General features: G+C 53.1%; 5 protein-coding genes across 5 annotated transcripts; all 5 read right to left on the reverse strand.

Annotated features, from left to right (window-relative positions):
* Positions 1–526: 526 nt before the first annotated feature.
* On the reverse strand, positions 527–997 carry N7482_005664 (uncharacterized protein; the record flags this gene model as incomplete). The annotated part of the gene is made up of 3 exons (XM_056687789.1): positions 527–652; positions 706–821; positions 880–997. The coding sequence occupies 3 exons, from the start codon at positions 995–997 to the stop codon at positions 527–529; spliced, it is 360 nt and encodes a 119-aa protein (XP_056543344.1).
* Positions 998–2,132: 1,135 nt separating this feature from the next.
* Positions 2,133–3,113, reverse strand: N7482_005665 (uncharacterized protein; the record flags this gene model as incomplete). The annotated part of the gene is made up of 1 exon (XM_056687790.1): positions 2,133–3,113. One exon carries the CDS (start codon positions 3,111–3,113, stop codon positions 2,133–2,135), a length of 981 nt encoding a protein of 326 aa, XP_056543345.1.
* Positions 3,114–3,689: 576 nt separating this feature from the next.
* Positions 3,690–6,544, reverse strand: sey1 (dynamin-like GTPase SEY1; the record flags this gene model as incomplete). Its single annotated transcript, XM_056687791.1, has 4 exons — positions 3,690–3,991; positions 4,051–5,795; positions 5,855–6,307; positions 6,399–6,544. 4 exons carry the CDS (start codon positions 6,542–6,544, stop codon positions 3,690–3,692), a joined length of 2,646 nt encoding a protein of 881 aa, XP_056543346.1.
* Positions 6,545–6,995: 451 nt separating this feature from the next.
* N7482_005667 (transcription factor domain-containing protein) lies at positions 6,996–9,236 on the reverse strand (the record flags this gene model as incomplete). Its single annotated transcript, XM_056687792.1, has 3 exons — positions 6,996–8,851; positions 9,002–9,160; positions 9,206–9,236. The coding sequence occupies 3 exons, from the start codon at positions 9,234–9,236 to the stop codon at positions 6,996–6,998; spliced, it is 2,046 nt and encodes a 681-aa protein (XP_056543347.1).
* Positions 9,237–10,750: 1,514 nt separating this feature from the next.
* N7482_005668 (translation elongation factor Tu) lies at positions 10,751–12,257 on the reverse strand (the record flags this gene model as incomplete). Its single annotated transcript, XM_056687793.1, has 4 exons — positions 10,751–10,935; positions 10,997–11,676; positions 11,738–12,000; positions 12,063–12,257. The coding sequence occupies 4 exons, from the start codon at positions 12,255–12,257 to the stop codon at positions 10,751–10,753; spliced, it is 1,323 nt and encodes a 440-aa protein (XP_056543348.1).
* Between the last annotated feature and the right edge of the window lie 103 nt (positions 12,258–12,360).

Genomic DNA, 12,360 nt, shown 5'->3' on the forward strand with positions numbered 1-12,360 from the left:
CATGCAAATTCTGATTTCGATATATTCGCATCAACACCATTTCGAGGAAGTCAAATCTCTGAAACTTGAGCTGTTCGAGGCATACTGCAAAACACTTGGGCCGGAGGATCCCACGACACTCTTAGTATGAGAGACTTGACTCCGATATACTGGTTCCAAAACAATACCAGACGCCCGAGGCATGGGGTTTCGCACCCTTGAAGCCCACAAGACGGAACTGGGTCCCAATGAGCCCCAAGGACATTATCATGCATGTCCGATTTAGCTCAAATTTGGAAGTATCAAGGCCGGGATGACGATGCACTTGATCTCATGAAAGAATATACTAGTGGACGCACATAAGTCCTGGGGTCAGATCATGCTGATACCAAGCTGTTTTGCCTACATCTTGCGTGGCAGACCTAGAGACCTGAAAGGGGAGCTGAATCCAGCGAATCTGAATAAAATCAATGACACAGAACTCGTAACTCGCGCTTCTGATTCATATAGGTAAACAAATTATTCTTCTCCTCATTCTGTGTTCCTGTTACATTTCATCTATATTAGGCACTTGGTCCGGTAGATCCTGGCTCTTCTTTCCCTTTGCTCCCTTCTTCCCTTCCGTGGGGTAAATACTTTCGTAGATGTCGGCTTTGTGCGCCGCAATATCGGCCTAGATCATTAGAATCTCCCAGACAGAAGCTACTTTTCAAGGAAGATACTCACGGTGCTATAATGTACATCAGAGCTTTGACCTTTCGCTTTCTGAGCCTGTTTCTCGAGGGCCTCAGGATTCAAGGGCGTTGATTCGAAATCATCGGGAAATGTCGTATTAAGGAAGACTGACACCAGGTGTTAGTGATAATTAAGTGGTAAACCCAGGGAGAATGGTATCCGTACATTCCTCATTTCCCTTGGTATTGGGGTGGGTTTTGCCAGAGACAGATGCTCTCGCGAATTTGGTAATGTGAAGCGCAGATGGCCTGATAACCTGGTGCTTAATCAAGGCTGCATACATGGTGATATTGCAATAATTAGCCTTCTGGTGTGAATTTTGATTATGGAAGTCATCGTGGGCAAATGGAGCTTCCCCGCTATTAAATGGGCACTGTGGGCATTGTGGGTTACAGGGTGATGATGATGTCAATCATATGACCGCTCTAGCCGCAATGGAGAGCGCCAATGAGTCACTTCGAGGCGAATTGGGAATCCTTGGTGTCGTCGAACGAGGTGAGATCATATTGGCCAGCAGAGCCAGCGGGTGTTTGTGGAGGTGGCGAGAACGGGGCGATCCATGGAACGAACATCCTCTTGTGATTGCTTACCCATGATTTAGATACCATCTAGGTCAAATTCATTATCTAGACTTAAAAAAGTGCATGCAGCTAAAAACAAAAAATAGAAATCCCGAAATGCCGGAGAAAATACCAACGAAGGACCCGGAATTGTCACTATCCTCGTGAAAAGGAAACTGTCAGAGCAATAGGAGATGGTATAGACTAGGAATCTTGCCTATAGTGCATATTTTGGTCTAGTGGTTAGTTCGCCTAGGAATTAGTCCTGTTTTGTCTTGACAGAAGCTTTCAAAGTTTACTCCTCTCCACACCTCTTTACCATCATCTTCGTTAAAGCATTTTGGCTGAGGGCTAACTAACTGCCACATATCTTGAATCAATCGACGCCAGTAGCATACTTCCGCAGCTTGCGTAATACCACTCTCGGAAGGACTTCGACTTGTTTTGTGCGCAATGTGCTGGGCTTTATCGTCATGATCCAGCAGCCATTTCATTTTGTCTTGAAGAACTGACCAATCGCTCGACCTCGACAAAGTTCTCCTTCGATCCAGATGATCATAGGAGAGGGTCATTGTGCTGCACCCAGTCCAGCTTATGTGAGATCCATGCACTGATCGAGCACAGAAGGAACGTTGGGGGTCTGGCTTAGCCGCGGGCCAAGAAGAACATTTCTCGGCATTGTATGTATTGATAAAGGGGCCAAAGAGCGAGTAAGGCACGATAATCCTATACTTTTCTGACGTTATATGCACTGCGCAGTAGTACGATGCCCTTCCTCCATCACTAATTTGGAGCAAAGTACGGAGTAACCTCTCCTCCCAGCCACATCAAAATCTTAACTAAGCATAGATTGACTCTCTAAAAGATCGCCATACAATTCGGCGGACTTGACACGCCTCGCGCGCAGTTCAATGGACTACTTGAGATGAAAAAGCTCCAACGACCCAGTTTCTTGCAAGTGGCCGCCAACTCCTCTAAATCAAACATCTCGCCGATAGGCACACCCCAACCCGCGAGCAGGTGGTGGTGCAGGTCATACTCCTCGTTAATAGCCGGGAAGACCTCAAAGCTCACAGCATCAGAAGCCACAGCCGCAAAATGGTGATCCCACATAAACCGCAGCACGCGCTCGCTCTGCTCGATGCCTGCATGTTGCGGCATCGGCTGCTCGCTGTACGCCTTGCGCTGCTCTGGTGACATGGCTGCCCAGGTCCGTGGTAGACCAACGCGGAGGAAGAAGATATCGCCCTTCTGGAAAGTGATATTGCACTCTTGCACGATTTCTTGAACCTCGTCGAGCGAGATCATTTGTCGGCTGAGAGCGTTCAAGGGTATCCCTCTTTTCTCCGCGTACGAGACGTAATCGATGAGCACGCCGCGACCTGCAATGCCCTTTTTGGCCCAGTGACCAATTCCAATGCGCGGCGAGTCGGTGTCTATGATCTCTTCAGATGTCGTGCCGCCGTAGAAGACGCGGCGCTGGGGGTTCTCCGGTGTCGGGGCAGGGGCGTTGTGGTGGCGAAGCCCGTCCCACTGCGAGGATTGTTGAGGGTTGAAGTGATATTCGTCGTCGAAGGCGACGCCCTCGGCGACCCATTTGATGCGGTGCTCAAAGGGCTTGCGACCGAATCCTGGAGGGCTCAGGTTCTCTATATTCCAGTTCAGACACACCCGCTCGCCGGTCTGGATCTGCGTCCGCGCCGCGTCCGCGACTATTTCTGGCGTCAGGATGCGCAACATGCCAAGGCCTTCCTCCTCCGAGCCGGCGGGTGCAGGCCAATACCGGCGCTTGTCAGGAAGGTCATCGAATTTCTCTGGGAGTGGTGTGGTGCCGGACATGTTGATCTGATTGCTCGTGGTGGAGACGATGCTGCTGAAATGCGAGGTGCTGTTCTATAGGCAGTCCAGGCGTGCGATCTGCTCGATTAGACAGCTTGCTCTTTTTCTTTCCGGCGGTCGAGGTTGAGATGTGAACGGAGAAGATCGAGTGCAGCACGGCTATTTAGCAGAGCAAAACATCGGAGCAAGTCCGCGTTCCCCGTGGACGTGAGGACGACCCCGCAGTCACTCGATCGGGCACCTAGGCGATGCCCAGAGAGTAGGATGATCCAATGCGGCCTAAATGAAGTGCTGTAGTAGGTTTTCCGAGGCAAAGCATGGACGGCGAACAAGCTTGGTCAGGGTACAGTTACTCTACAGTAGAGGCCCGATTCTCCCGGGGTGGGCTGAAACCATTGCGTCAGTACCACCACGTACCCTAACTGCCCTGCCCGGATAAGATGAAAGCATCGCCCAACGTCGATCAATTTTCGTACCTCTGCAGTCGTGTTGAGAACAATGCCAATGAACGCTATAATGAATTTACCCTATAGAAACGGTACAGGATGCTCGCCCGCGGAGCAGCAAAGAGAAAGTTTACAGGTCATCCAGGTCGTCGGTCTTCAAGCCAGAGCTTCGCTTTGGCATATCAGACATCTCATACTCTTCCTTGTTGCCCGAAGAGCCAGCTCGATCCGAAGCGGACATGGCGATAGCCTGCCGGCCAGTATCGGAGGACTCGAGGAACTCGCGCAGGCGACGTTTGCCTTCCACGAGTGCCTGCTGGGACGCAGCTTCGGTCATCTTGAGGATAGGGCCCCAAAGGTTGAGCTGGTACGTGACATAGGCACCAACGGCGCACACGAACAGCAGGAAGAAGTAGGCCGGGTTGCGCAGGACTAGGATTGAGCTTTACGTTAGCAGATAGATCGCAACGGAAAGACCAGAAGAAGCTCACCTGCAATGATCTCATTCCAGCCCAGAGCCAGGAGCAAACCGTAGAAGTACAACGGAACCTGGGTAATGCCGCCAATGGCACTCCGCTTGGCCTCGACATAAACCCCATCTGCGGTTTTTTTGAAGCGCACCGTGAGCTCCTGGCGCTTCGCTTCGCCGAGAATGGTCATTTCCTCTTCCAGGCTCTTGCCTTCGTCCTCATCAACGCCACCAATGGGTGCCAGGTCCTCCTCATCTGCGGGAGTCGCCGTGCTAGGAGTGTGACCGATCCACCGGTCAAGCGGGGGAGGGGCGCTGGTCTCAGCAAGACGGAATCGAGAGAGCAGAGGAATGAGTGTCAGCGTGGACTCACGAGCGCGAGTGTAGATGCCCTCAATGTCGTCCGTTGGGCGCCAGATCCGCGGCACACCGGCCTCATCATATCGGAACTTGTCCTCAAAGTTCTCACGCAGCTTCAAAAGCAAATTGCCCTCGATCATCTCCTCGTCAATCTTGGCATGCAAAACACCCCAGGACTTGCGGCGCAGGCGCCATAGGCCAACATCGACCTCTTCCAGGCTGGCATCGAAGCTGCTGGCGCGGTCCGTGAATCTCCGCTCGGCGTCGAGAACAGTCTCCACAAACACGTTCCAGATCCGATCCCAGAAAGCCTGCTCAGTGGGCTTTTCACCATTCTCAGGGGCACCGCCGCCCGCGCGTCCAGAGCCGAGGTTGTTGAACTCGAGTCCCACCGATTCGCCAAGACGAGACTGAACCCACCGCTCAACACGGCTGGCCAGTCGTCTCATCTCATCTCGTCGCAGACGACCGCTGACTTCAGCCAGCTCCTTCTCATAAAGGCTCAGCTCCTGCTTGTAGTTGCTCCAAGAGGCACCTTCGACCAGTGTTGAGCGAGCAACCTCCTCGAATTTCTCTAGAGAGATATTGGTCTCCCGGTTGACAATCTCAGCGAAATCATAACTACCCCCCTTTTTCTGACCAGACTTGACAGCATTGGTAACTGCCTCGCTAAAGTCATGGATACCAGACTTGTGGGCAGCTGATATCTGACCATGGAAGAGAGCCTTTAGTCGCGTATCAACCTTACCCTCCAGCTCAGCCTTCTTCCGCTGGTAGACACCCTTATGGTACCGACTGGCCTCGGTCTCAAAGCCCTTGAGAGTCTTCGAGCGGGCCCCACGCATGGCCGCGCCCAAGCCACCCAGGACTTCCGGGGCTCCCAGACGGACACCCTCGGCCTGCTTGTCCTCAAACGCAGTAATAGTTTCATCAAATCCAATCATCACTTCCCGCAAGATTTCGTCACAACGGAACTGAGCAAGCAATTCCTGCTGCGTGGGCAGATCCAGGTCCTTATTATTGACAATTTGGTCCCAAATACCTTCGGCATAATGCGAGAATCCATCAGCTGGGATTCGTCGGTGGTATTCGGGAAGGAAAACCCCGCCTTCGGAGAACTCGCCCCGGAGGGCATCTCGCTTCGGGTCACGGTGGCCGTCGCGGAAGCGCAGGCCCAACTTCTTCGTTTCCGCCACGAACTGATCGGGTTGGTAGCCCTTATGCGGAAGTCCATAGAACTGGAAGTCAAAGTAATCGTGGATTGTAGAGTTCTCGAGCCCAGCCGGCTTCGAAATTGTGGCCCACAGACGAGCCAGGTCTTCCAGCAGTGTCTTTTGGAGGTTCTTAAGCGGAGTGGTGCCGATGAAATCACGAATAACAAAGAAAAGGAGGGATCGATGCGTCGTACTAGGGCCGCCTCGTTAGTGTCTTGCGTAACACGCCCTGGTCAATCTTGATCCACGTACTTTTTATCCTTCAAGAATAATTGCAGGTTGACCTCGAACACCGTCTTGAGCAGACCCATGTTGGCACCCTGGTATAACCCCACCTGGTGCTCCCAGATGTTGACAATGAGCACCTCGCTAGTCGCAAGCGCAAATAGAGCAGACTTGCGCTCGAAATCCTGGTCCTCGCCTCGTTCGCGGCCGTCGGTACCTTCCACGTCCATTACCAAGATATTGTCCGCCATGCGGGTCCCGTCCGCGGCCGCGTCCCCTTGCTTCTTGTTCTTCGACAGCCAAATACCTTTGGTCGTTTGCCTCCGCTCCAACTCGGACATCACCGAGAACTGGGTACCGAAGAGGTTGTTCAGCAAGGTAGACTTGCCGGTCGACTGCGAACCGAAGACAGAGATGAGGTGGTAATTGAACCCGGCGGAGGTGACATCTTCGAGAGAGAGATACTTGGACAAGTTGGGACTGCAGAAAAGCTGTCAGCATCCGACGGTTCCATTGCCCGCGAGCCTGCAGCTGCAGGCGGGCGCAAGAGCAAGGTGCCTGTGGGTTGTACTTGAACTCCTTATCCCCGTCAATGACTTGTACTCCATGCTCATAGGATGCGACGTCGCTGCTGTCGCCGATCGTAGCAAAGTGCCCATTTGCCATGACAGGAGGCGCTGTTGGGTTTCGGCCCAATCCCGACGGGCGTTCGGACATAGTCACAGCTATCACTCTCTGGAGGTGGTGTTGTGGGGACAGATCGCCGGAGGGTGAGATGCGGCGAGGGCAGGTGGGAGACGCGGGAAGTAGGAGGTCGGGCGGAGGTGGCTCATTCAAACGAAGCGCAGCAGTATCCGATCAATCAGATGGGATCAGGAGGAGCCAGGACGATCACAAGGCTGTTGCACGAGTGCCGCGATCGAAAAGTCCGAGGTCGTCGGTTGCTGGGACAAGCTGCCTTACATAACCCCTTTATTTCCGGTCCCGAGGGGCTGGGGATCTACGGAGTATAACTGACCACTCCCCGGGGGGGGCTGTGGAACTATGGATCAAAGTATCTTAGTGCTTGCACAAACTAATCGATCTTTTGAAAGTGGATTTTTCCACGATCAAATATTGTGTCAAAGGGTAAAATATCCATTAGAAGGATATCGGCCGGGGCTCCCCCTTACTCAGACCAGTTCAGGTTCCAGCCATAGTCCAGTCCAAGATCGACCGCGGGATTCGGCCACATAAACTGTCCAAAGTCATCGAATAGTCCCGTAAATGCATTGGACCCCAAGCCCGCAAACTCGGTGGTGGTGATATCTTCGCCCTGCGACAACGGCTGAATTGGATACCCGGTGTCCACCGTCTCTAGAACTGGGGTGTTGGGATTCAATGTGTCGGGGTTGTGAGTAGTGGATGTTCCACCAGGATCGGACATGGGGGGAGTATATAGCTGATTAGGGGCCGATTTGGATGAAGAGATGGCAGGCGGTAGTGTATTGGGGGTAGTGTCGTCCTGTGCCTTGCTGCCCTGGGATCTTAAAAGCTTCGATCCGGCTCCAATGGTGATGGTCCCAAAGTATGGCACCGTGACCTTGCAGGTAGACTGTGATGACCAGTTCCTTTTTTGCGACCTAGTATGGAAAATAGCACCAAGGATGTTTGCAGACTCGGCAGCGACGGATCCGCCACTCTCAGGTGCAGCCTCCCTCAGGATATCGACTACCTCACCCACAAGCTTCCAGTCCTGCTCATGCTGCTCCTTGTTAGGCGTCGGACATTCATCAATGCTGCCGTGCAGATGAACGATCAGCAGCATGCCCATTGTAAAAGCCAGGAAATCAATCATTTTGCACAGATAAGTCCTGGTCATCGATCGAAGAACCTTGTACAGCAACAAACCCTCACGAGCGGATTGAATTGCTTTGCGGTGGCAGAAGGTGAACCGCGGGTCTTGAGGGTATTTCAGCAGAAAGGGCATATGCAAGAGAGCACGGAGGACCTTGGGCATAAACTGCAAAGGAACGCGAGCTTGAAACTGCTCCCGCTTCTCATTGGGACCAGGTGCGGTACCGTAGAAGCTGTTCGGCATGGCTCTCCACGCATCCATCAGCTCCTGATCGAGTCGCAAAGTTGTCTCCAAGCACATGTCCGCTGGGTTCTGGTTGCGATCCACCATGTGCCCGGTGATAACGCCGATGCGTAACAAGTACTGCTCCGGGGCAGTCACCCCCGAACTCAGACGTCGTTCGACCTGGGGCAGAAAGAAGCTATCCGAAACCCCATAAGGAAGGCCAAGGATCAGGCTTAGTGATCGGTCAGAGACGGTCAAGGAGCACCATATCCTCAGTCGTCGATCGAAGATCTTGTCTGAGGGTCGCCGGGTTCGAGTTGATAGATGCATTCCCGCAAGGTGTGCAAATTCAATGGCCCGCCGATTGATCAGCCACGCCTTGCGAAGCCGGCCCTCGTTCAGATGATACTTCGCTAGCAGCATCTGAGCTTCAATGCCAGGAAGCGTCGCCGCAAAGTCGTCATCACGAACGACTAGACGATCCACAGCCGCAGTACAGCGGGCGGCAAACTCTTGAGGATCAATTACGATGTGCAAGGTATTGAAATCGAATTCAGGCGGCGAGTGAATGACACTGATAGCAAGACAAACAAGCGCCTTGGCAATCTCGGCGGGTGCAACTGTGCTATCGACCAGTCCTGGTTTGAGATCAAAGTTATACAGAAGCTCCGGAAAGTGCTCATTCCACTGAGACCAGAGATGTGAAGTCCCAGCGAGGATCTTATCGATGTCGGCTGTCGGTGGGAGTAACGACAGGAGCTCGGTCCGTACTGCTCGCGCCTTTGGGGACATGTCTTTCGCTCCCATGAATCGTTCATTACTGTCTGAGTCCTCGCGGCGGCTCACAAGGTAATTATCAAACAATTGCAATACTGGCGCGCTTTGAATTTGGTCGCTAGACGGGCCTAGTTGATCGGACTCGGTTGCTGGTGTTGTCACCTCTGCTCGTGGAAGAATCGCGGCTAGCAAAGTTAGCACGCACTGGGTCCCAAGAGAAGTCAGTACAGCGCTTCTGCTCACAAGGTGTATTGGCGTTACTCTGTTGATCCAGCCGTTTGGATAACTCTTGGACTACAGTTTCCAGGTGAGCTACTCGTTCGCGGAGACTATACCGCTGGTCTCCTTGTCCGGGCCCCACTGCGAATCCAGAATCCTCGGGACTGTGCTCTTGATCAATGCATGTAGAGCCTCGTAATCGACATTCATTGCAGGTCTCTGGGCGATCCGGATGATAGGTACAACGGATCTTGCGCCGCCGACCTGTGGTGGGACTTTTGAGTGTTGAGCTGAGAGGTCGGATATCTTCCGTGACGTACATTCAACACAACTCTTGGTCCCCTTTCGCATTTTCTTGCGAGGTGGGGGACCGTTCGAGCCACTCCAGGGGTCCATTATTCTCAGAACCACCTAGTTGCCGCTCTCAACGGAGCTCGCGCGCTGGCTTTGAATCGGCCAGGAAACCCAAGTGCTTGGCAAAGCCAGATAATTTTGATGTGGAATAATCAAGCAGTACGGAAGATCGGTGTTTCAAGAGAAACATCAAGAAAGTAGGAGGTATCTAAGAAGAGAGTAAGGGTGGGCAGAAGCTCAGAAATGATAGTCTTGGGGGCGACTGCTCTAAACCGCTTTAAGAAAAGCGCCGCCCGCCCGCTGACCAAATAGTGCGTGTCGATAATGTTGCGCAGAGGGACAAAGTATAAATACCGGAAAGCCCCCATTCCAAACAAGACGAGGAACACTGCTTAAGTAGTCTTCGAATTCGGGAAGGAGATCACGTATATGTCAAGGTATGTGTATAGTTTGGGCATCACTTTCACGCAGGCGTTTGCAGAAGAAGCCCGGTGGCGTTTGCCCCAGAAAACGCACAAAGATAGGGGTATCTATGTCGAGGTTCTCCTCTCCAGAAGCTAGTATAATGTGCACGAGTGAAAAGCGATCTATTTACGGAAGTAGGAAGCATGAGCTTCGGGCACCTCATTGAGCCATGGCGAAATAAATATTCTTGGGAAAAGTCGGACTATATCCTCGGTCTTAGATTCTCCACAAATTATATGAGCCCAAAAGGACATTTGTGTATTGGGATTGCTAGTTATGTGTCTACCTCAAATAGGCCAGCCATTATCGAATGCATGTAAAGAAGCTTGCCATCTCTTTGATGAGGCTAAATCTGGCATCCTCGCGCGGCACGTCGTAAACAGCTCGTATATTCAACCTTTAAGTGCAGACAGGGGTATGCCGAGGTTAGGGGATTAATAGTTCCACAGTGTATAGTGTCCATTCAATGCAAAGAAAAATCTAGATGCATCAGTCACCGCATAACCTGCCAATAAAACAACTGGCGTCAACAGTATACGATGCTGGGCGTGCAATGACCACAGACTCCCGAACTAAACCCACGCACAAAGCCCGGCTGGTCCGGGGGTTAGTCCGGCGCATCCGCCATTCGTCCGTTAGTTCGGCCGAATCGAAGTTACAGTAGGTGCTCGTAGGCGCATATATAATACACCAACGCACCGAAACAGGGAACATGCGAAGCTTGTGAAGCATTAAAACTTGGAACTATGTGGAAAGACAGAACTCTGCAGTCTCGAACCGACGTATTGAATTTGATTTTGAATACATTTCCATGGGATGAGGGGAGAGAAGATACAACCAACTACATCTCCAATACAGTAGAGGTACATGAACAAGATTCAAGCGAAAACTCCAGCTTTCCCCCGGATCCCTTAGGCTGATCGATGGTTCCCGCGCTGTGAATAACAAGGTGGCAGACAAACAAGACAAGAAAGAAGGGGGTGTCATAATACAAGGGCTGGATCAGTCTAGAAGACTCTATCTGGCCAAGGTCGAGCAAGACCCATTTACTGGTCCATCACACGGGTGATCAGGCCAGTGGCGACGGTGCGGCCACCCTCGCGGATGTTGAAGCGCTGACCAGCCTCGGCGGCGACCGGGCGGTGGGTAGCGAGGACCATCTCGACGTTGTCACCGGGCTGGACGCGGCGGGACTCGTCGCCATCGGGGAAGGTCAGGTCACCAGGCTCATCTATGGTCGCGGCGTTAGTCGTTGATCAACAGGTGGGACTATACTCATGGAGGAGACTTACCAGCGGTGCGGAGGTAGACCTGGGGACGGTAGTTGGCGCCGAAGCCGGTCCGGCGACCACCCTCAGCCTCGGTCAGAACATACATAGAGACCAGGAACTTCTGGGCAGCCTTGGTGCTGCCGGGCTGGGCAATAACCATACCACGGCGGATGTCCTCACGGCGGATACCACGGAGCAGCAGGCCGGAGTTATCACCAGCGCGGGACTCGTCACAAGTCTTCTTGAAAGTCTCGATGTCGGTAACCTTGGTCTTGATGGGGACCTCAGAGCCGCCAACAATCTCGACCTCGGTATCCTTCTTCAGCTGGCCACGCTCGACTCGGCCAGAGGCGACGGTACCACGACCGGGGATGGAGAAGACCTCCTCAATGGACATGAGGAAGGGTTTGTCGAGATCACGCTCAGGGGTAGGGATCCAGGTATCGACGGCGTTCATGAGGTCGTTGATACGTTCGGAACCAATGTCGGGGCGGCGGTCCTCAAGGGCGCAGAGGGCGGAGCCGAAGACGATGGGGGTCTCCTCACCCTCGAAGCCGTAGGTGGAAAGGAGCTCACGCATCTCAAGCTCGACGAGCTCAAGCATCTCAGGGTCGTCGACGGCATCGACCTTGTTCACGAAAACCACGATCTTCTGAACACCGACCTGACGGGCGAGCAGCAAGTGCTCACGGGTCTGGGGCCTAAGGGAGCAACATATGTCAGCGCAATTCTCCACCCAACTGGTCTAGGATTGATCCATACATCTGACCATCGGAGGCAGCAACGACAACGATGGCACCATCCATGTTGGCAGCACCAGTAATCATGTTCTTAATGTAATCGGCGTGACCAGGGCAGTCGACGTGAGCATAGTGGCGGGATTCGGTTTGGAACTCAATGTGGGCAGTCGAGATGGTGATACCACGCTTGCGCTCCTCGGGGGCCTTGTCAATGGAAGCGTAATCGAGGAAATTGGCCAGACCCTTGGAGGCCTGGTGCTTAGTGATGGCAGCCGTCAAGGTGGTCTAGACAGGATGGACAGGTCAGACGCGCAGGAGTATGAGGGAATCACAACTTTAAGTCTCACCTTGCCGTGGTCAACGTGACCGATGGTACCAATGTTAACGTGGGGCTTGGTGCGTTCGAAGGCAGTGGCCAGTCCACGGGCAGCCATCTTGTCGCTGGCGAAGGCATGGTGGACGGGGTTGATGGCGCGGGGGCGCAGCAGGGAGGACCGGCTGGTGCGCGCCAGGAGGTTCAAGGAACGGGTGATGCTCGACATCTTGCAAAGAGAAGCCCCAAAAGAACGATGGACAACAGGAAGCAAAAAGGAAACTCGATGGGAGGAGAAGGAGAGTTGCGGAATCAATAGCCAAATTTTCGGG

The sequence above is a fragment of the Penicillium canariense genome, assembly GCF_028826845.1.
Source record: "Penicillium canariense strain IBT 26290 chromosome Unknown utg000003l_segment0_segment0, whole genome shotgun sequence".
Taxonomy (NCBI): Eukaryota; Fungi; Ascomycota; class Eurotiomycetes; order Eurotiales; family Aspergillaceae; genus Penicillium; species Penicillium canariense.